The 5,765-nt window shown below is 36.8% G+C and overlaps 1 protein-coding gene across 5 annotated transcripts; it reads left to right on the top strand.

Moving 5' to 3' along the window:
- The first annotated feature begins 572 nt into the window (after window positions 1–572).
- On the top strand, window positions 573–5,765 carry LOC145572330 (interactor of constitutive active ROPs 2, chloroplastic-like). Of its 5 annotated transcripts, XM_081631315.1 has the most exons (4): window positions 573–870; window positions 1,953–2,079; window positions 3,144–3,357; window positions 3,874–5,765. In XM_081631315.1, exons 2-4 carry the CDS (start codon window positions 2,060–2,062, stop codon window positions 5,530–5,532), a joined length of 1,893 nt encoding a protein of 630 aa, XP_081487441.1. In that variant the 5' UTR covers window positions 573–870; window positions 1,953–2,059; the 3' UTR covers window positions 5,533–5,765. The 5 variants fall into 5 exon arrangements, with proteins under 5 accessions (XP_081487441.1, XP_081487442.1, XP_081487440.1 ...); XM_081631316.1 differs by lacking the exon at window positions 573–870 and having other exon boundaries at window positions 1,633–2,079; window positions 3,147–3,357; XM_081631314.1 differs by lacking the exon at window positions 573–870 and having other exon boundaries at window positions 1,633–2,079.

The raw sequence follows: 5,765 nt of genomic DNA, 5'->3' as shown, positions 1-5,765 counted from the left end.
TCCTTTCCATAGAAAGAATTGGGTACTATTCTCCCATTACAAGAATCCTTTTAGCAATTTGATTTTTCCAACATTTATTTATTTATTTATTATTTTATTTTATTTTATTTTATTTTATTTTTATTTTTTTTTTTTTTTTTTTTTTTTTGTGTTGCTCATAACTTGAACCATCCATTTTTGGCAAAAGTTGCACAAAATAAGAAACGAAAGTAGAATCTTATTCTGCATTTAGGCAAAATGCTCCTGTGAAGGAAGTAATAAGATTTAGGGAAGAAATAGGCAAATGCTAAAGAGCGTCCTCAGGGCGTTAGATAAATGAACTAAATCTGGAAACATTAAAGTAAAATTAACATTAAGTTCACTAATTGACGCGTAATTTTATCATGTATTCAGAACTTAATTCTATTTTAATTGATATAATATTAAGGATCTTGCTAACCGCTGGTTTCCACGACACTCGACAGTCAGCACTGACACTGTTACAGTGAAGAGGAAAGAATATTAATTAATTATCTAATGCCTGATATGCTCCTTAACAACATTTTTTTTTTCTTTCTTTCTTTTACGCTCGTTCCCACGACACTCGACAGTCTGCACTGACACTGTTACAGTGAAGAGGAAAGAAAAAACAAAGAAAAGAAACAACCTGCTCAGCTTTGGTTACTGCAAAACTCAAACAACTCGACCTCCAAAAAAGAATCAATTCCCCAATGCTAATTCAGAAACTAAACCGTTTTCCTTCATTTTTTTCCTTAAGCACAGTAGGGTTTTGTTTTCTAGCTCCCTCATTTTCTTAGCATTTTCCAAAAACAATCAGTAAAATTGTTAGTTGCTGCTGCTCTGCTTGTTCTACCACCCTTCTTATTTCAGGTAAGTTTCTGTCCGACCCCATTTATTGGGGTAAGATAGCGTAATTAGTGATGTTGACGGGATTTTATCTGAAGACGAATTAAGAAACACCCACATTTTTACTTATATTTGGTTGTGGGATTATAATAATGAAGATACAAGTTTTTATTTTCTCTGTTTTTGAGACAAAATGTTCCGTTGCTTTTATTCCCCTGTATTTAGTGTTTAATGTTAATTAATTGCTGTTATTTTATTATTAATCTTAGATCCAAGCTCAACATTTGTACTCATTATGTCTTTTTTTTTTTTAAAAAAAAAAGGAATTAGAGGGGAGTAATAGGAGTAATCCTGAAAATAAAACTAGCAAATTACAAGGACTTTGTATATTTATGAGAGGGGTTCCAAATGCAAATGCATTGCAGTGTAGAAGAGATTTGGTTTCTTATTCTGGAAGTGGAAGTTATTTAAAAATAAGAAATAAATAGATATACCCAAGATTAATTATTTATTGTTGCTGTTGTGTCATTGCTTCCTAGTTACATATGCCTGCTTTTAATAATGTTCTATAAGACCAAATCTATGTTCTTATGCACATTAACTTTAATTTGGTGGATGTCAGCTAGCTAAGTTGGTAAAGTCTTAGCGGGACCTGGTATTGAATCTCGTTTCTATCACTATCCTTTGTGTCTCTTTTTACACATGTATACAAATCTAGCTTTACTATTATATTATATAAAAGAAGAAAAGAAAAGGAATAAAAACAGTTTATGGTCTGGAGTGAAAAGGAGGAAAAGAAAAAGAAACGTAAAAATGTGGATTGTGGGGGTTGCTTTTGTTTAGTTTTGTAATAGTGTTGTGTTTCTCTTTATCTGAGATAGCAACTGATCTTTTTTTTTGCTTTCCTAAGATGTTTTCTGTTGTGGGTATTGGTTGGTACGAGTGGCGGTTGTTTAATTTTGATGGAGTTCCTTTGAAGGGATTGTTTGTATTGTTTGTTGTTGTTAGTTTTGCTTAGAATTGTATTATGCAAAATACTACTCATTAAGTGCTGGGTATCTCTCTGATCAGCATTTCATTTCTTTTCTGCACATGTATTGTTTCAGAGAGGTCTTCTGACATTGCTGTGTGTATATGCGCGCTGGTGGGTCAGGGAGAAGGCTAATTTGACCATTGCTGTTTCTTGTTTGTTATTTATAAGAGCGGGTGAAATATGCAGACTCCAAAAGAGAGGTAATGTCTGCTTTGTGTTTAACTCCTAAGGGAGACTTACAACTATCTTTGCTTTTATAAATTCAACTCATTTCTAAGTTGTTTCCCTGACCTTGCCGTTTATCATATTCGCTGCTCATGAGTCACGGCTATGTGCTTGAAGCGGTAATATGTATGTTCAATGTCTTTATGTCAAGTATCTAATTTAGGATATCAGTTTAATGTAAATCATAAGATGTCTGCTTTATTTTGTGTTAGTGACCAAGTGAGTACTGTCCTCAAGTGCAGGGTGTGCACTCATAATTAAATTGTTGACAATGTTTGCTTGTAGGGCACATCTGGCATGTTATACCCTGCTATGATTTTGTTACCCACATTCCTTGGCCTAGGAATTAGGAAAGGAGACAAAGGGGGGGAAAAAAAAGACGCCAATGGTCTGTTGGTTATAATATGGATTATATAATATTTTTTTGTATCATAAAACTTTCCTACTCATGAAGCTTGTCTTCATTTTAATCGAGCTAAGCAGCAAGAAGGAATTTTGTTTTTGGGTGTAAGTGTGGAGAATGGAGTATCGGTTCATTTTTAAACTGCTTGTTTGAATTGAATATCATTCAACTACATTGATATACAGATAATTTTTTTTTCCGCTTAATTCTTAATGGATTTGCAATGAACATGATATGCTTAATTGAGTGGCTCTTTTAACTTCCGTTTTTGTCTTTTTAATTACCTTGTGTGTGTGTGCTCGCGTGGTGCAAGTTGTATATTGGATAAAAGAATAGGGAGATCTTTGACAAGAAAAGATGCTTGTATTTGTGACACTTCCACTGTTCACAAGAATCACAACTAAAGAAAATATCCAGTCATATGGATACATCAGATAACTATGATTGAGTTTTGGTTTTGGCAGGGAAAATTGTTGGCTTGTGAACTTGTCCTGTGTTGTTTAAATTTACTGGCCTTATAAACCAGCATTAAAAAAGAGTAAAATAGCAAAGTAAACCTTCCCGGGAAGGCGGGAATTCATCGGCTGGCTTGTCCTTCTATTAATTACTGATTTATTTTTTTTTTGTTATGGACAGTAGGAATGGCTCATCAGAAATGCCTCAGAGGACACCTTCTTCCACAAAATCTTCCCAGAAGTCATCTCCCACGACAAATCGGATTGCTCGGCCACTCAAGGTGGCAGGATCAGGTTCTGGATCAATTGCTTCTCCAAATTCTTTGAGTAAGACACCTAAAAAAAGGAGTCCGAAAGTCTTGGAACGTGGATCACCACGAAGCCCAATGAATGAGGTAGTCTATCCATTATGCAAACGAGTCTGATCAACTGGATTAGACTCTAATGCTCTACAATTTATTAAGCATTCAATTAGCTGCACCTTAGGAATAAACTCATCTTATGTTAATCAAGAAACATTACATGTTTTTGCGAGCTTCTGTTAATATATGAATATGATACAGGATTTCAGTTGTATCAATGCATCTATTACATGGAAAAACTTCAGTTTTTGAAACCCATCAAGCAGATAATGCTGTTTAATTCTTTCTTAAATTGATCAATTATGTTTTCTTTGACTGCCTACTATTTGTAATGTTTAAGGCAGTTGCATGACTTTCCGTAATAAAAATGTTCAATGTAAAATTATATCCATCTGAACTGGCGGATGGGAATAAGTAATATGGAAAGAAAGAACTAATGATGGGAGGATGGGCGGATGGGCGGACGCTCAAACAGGATTCCTCCTCCCCATCTAATATATTTTTAACTATTATTGACAAAGTTATCATTTGGTATTTTTTTTTATCCAGAAGCATACCCCCAGCAAATTGTCAGAGCTAGAATCTCAGCTCTCTCAACTCGAAGCTGAGTTTAAGAAGGCAAAGGACCAGCTAATCTCATCTGAAACACTAAAGCGGCGTGCTCAACAAGAGTCTGAAGAAACAAAGAAACAGCTCTCAGTCATGTCGGCAAGACTTGAGGAGTCTCAGCAGCAGCTGATGGAGCTTTCTACTTGTGAGGATTCTCGGGTTCAAGAACTCCGCAAACTGTCTCAAGAACGTGATCGAGTTTGGCAATCTGAGCTTGAGGCTATCCAAAAGCAGCACTCTATGGATTCTGCTGCACTGGCCTCTGCCCTAAATGAGATCCAGAAACTTAAAAGACAGCTTGAAAAGGTGGCTGAGTCTGAAGCTACTCAGAGTATGCATGCAGAAACAGCACATTCTGAGATTGAAAATTTAAGGGTGGAGCTTTCTGAAACTTTTTTGCTGGTTGAGAGTATGAGAAAGCAGCTTAATGACTGCAAAGGATCTGAAGCTCGCGCGCTGCAAGTGGCTAGAGAGGCTCAGATGCAATTAGAAGAAACCATGAAAAATGCAGAGAGTCTACAATCTGAGGGCCTCAAGGCGAAGGAGGCTTACAATAGTTTGATGTCAGAGTTAGAGCAGTCAAAAGGTGAAGTCACTTTACTAGAGAGCATTGTGAGGAAGCTAAAGGAAGATTTGGAAACTAAAAGCCAAAATTCATCAGAAGAGATCATGCCTAAGGAGGATGGTGAAGACAAGAAAGGTGAATCCAGTGAGCTCAAAGCTGAAATTAATTCATTAAAACTAGAGATTGATCAACTAAAGTCTGCATTAGAAGCTTCTGAACTTAGATACGAGGAAGAGTATATCCAGAGCACATTACAAATTAGAAATGCGTATGATCAAGTGGAGCGGGCAAAGGCAGACTCTTGTGCTAAGGTGGCTGAATTGGAGGAAGAGTTAAAGAAAGCAAAAGGTGCCATTGAAGAGCTGAAATCAGAGATGGTGACTAAAGAAACAATGATAAAAGATATATCAGAAAATAAGAAAGAACAAAGCATCAAAATTGAGGAAAGTGAGACAAGTCCCAAGAAGTCTGAACTTGAGGTGGAACTGAAGAAGTTGAACACAGAACTCCAGGATCTTAAGGAAGCTTTGTTGGACAAGGAGACTCAATTTCAGCATACTGCAGAGGAGAATGAGATGCTAAAAGCGGAGATACAGAAAAGAGAGGAGAGCAGCCAAAAAAACAATGAAGCAGCCGCATTAGCAGAAGCAGCAAAGGCTGCTGAAAGAGATGCGTTGATGAAACTTGGGTGTGTAACTGAGGAGGCAGATAAAAGTAGTCAGAGAGCTACAAGAGTTTCTGAACAGCTAGATGCAACGCAGACTGCAAATGCAGGATTGGAAGCCGAGCTAAGGAGATTGAAAGTTCAGTCAGACCAATGGAGGAAGGCAGCTGAAGCAGCTGCCAATATGCTTTCAACTGGGAGCAATGGAAAGTTTGTGGACCGCACAATTTCTCTTGACAGCGGCTATAATACTCTTGCTGCAAAGATGGACTCTCCTCTTTCAGATGACATGGATGACGACTCACCCAAAAAGAAAAATGGTAACATGTTGAAGAAGATTGGGGTGTTATGGAAGAAGGGTCAAAAATAAGATGCATCCGAAACAAAAACTGCTGTCCTGTGTTTAAAATATCTTCTTTTAGAATCTCTTTGATGTTTTTGGTAGATTATGGCAATGTAATCGTGTATGTGGTTGGAAGGAAAAATCTCTAGCAAGACAAATGCTTTTACAGAGGGTTTGTATAGTTCTGCGGACACTTAAATCCAGTTATTCCATTACTATATGCTTAATACATGCTCGTTCTTGAGCTGATGGTTGAGTTC

The sequence above is a fragment of the Chenopodium album genome, chromosome 12 (assembly GCF_948465745.1).
Source record: "Chenopodium album chromosome 12, dcCheAlbu1.1, whole genome shotgun sequence".
NCBI classification, from domain to species: Eukaryota; Viridiplantae; Streptophyta; class Magnoliopsida; order Caryophyllales; family Amaranthaceae; genus Chenopodium; species Chenopodium album.
The sequence above is the reverse complement of the archived record's forward strand: the minus strand, read 5'-3'. Positions and strand labels throughout refer to the sequence as shown.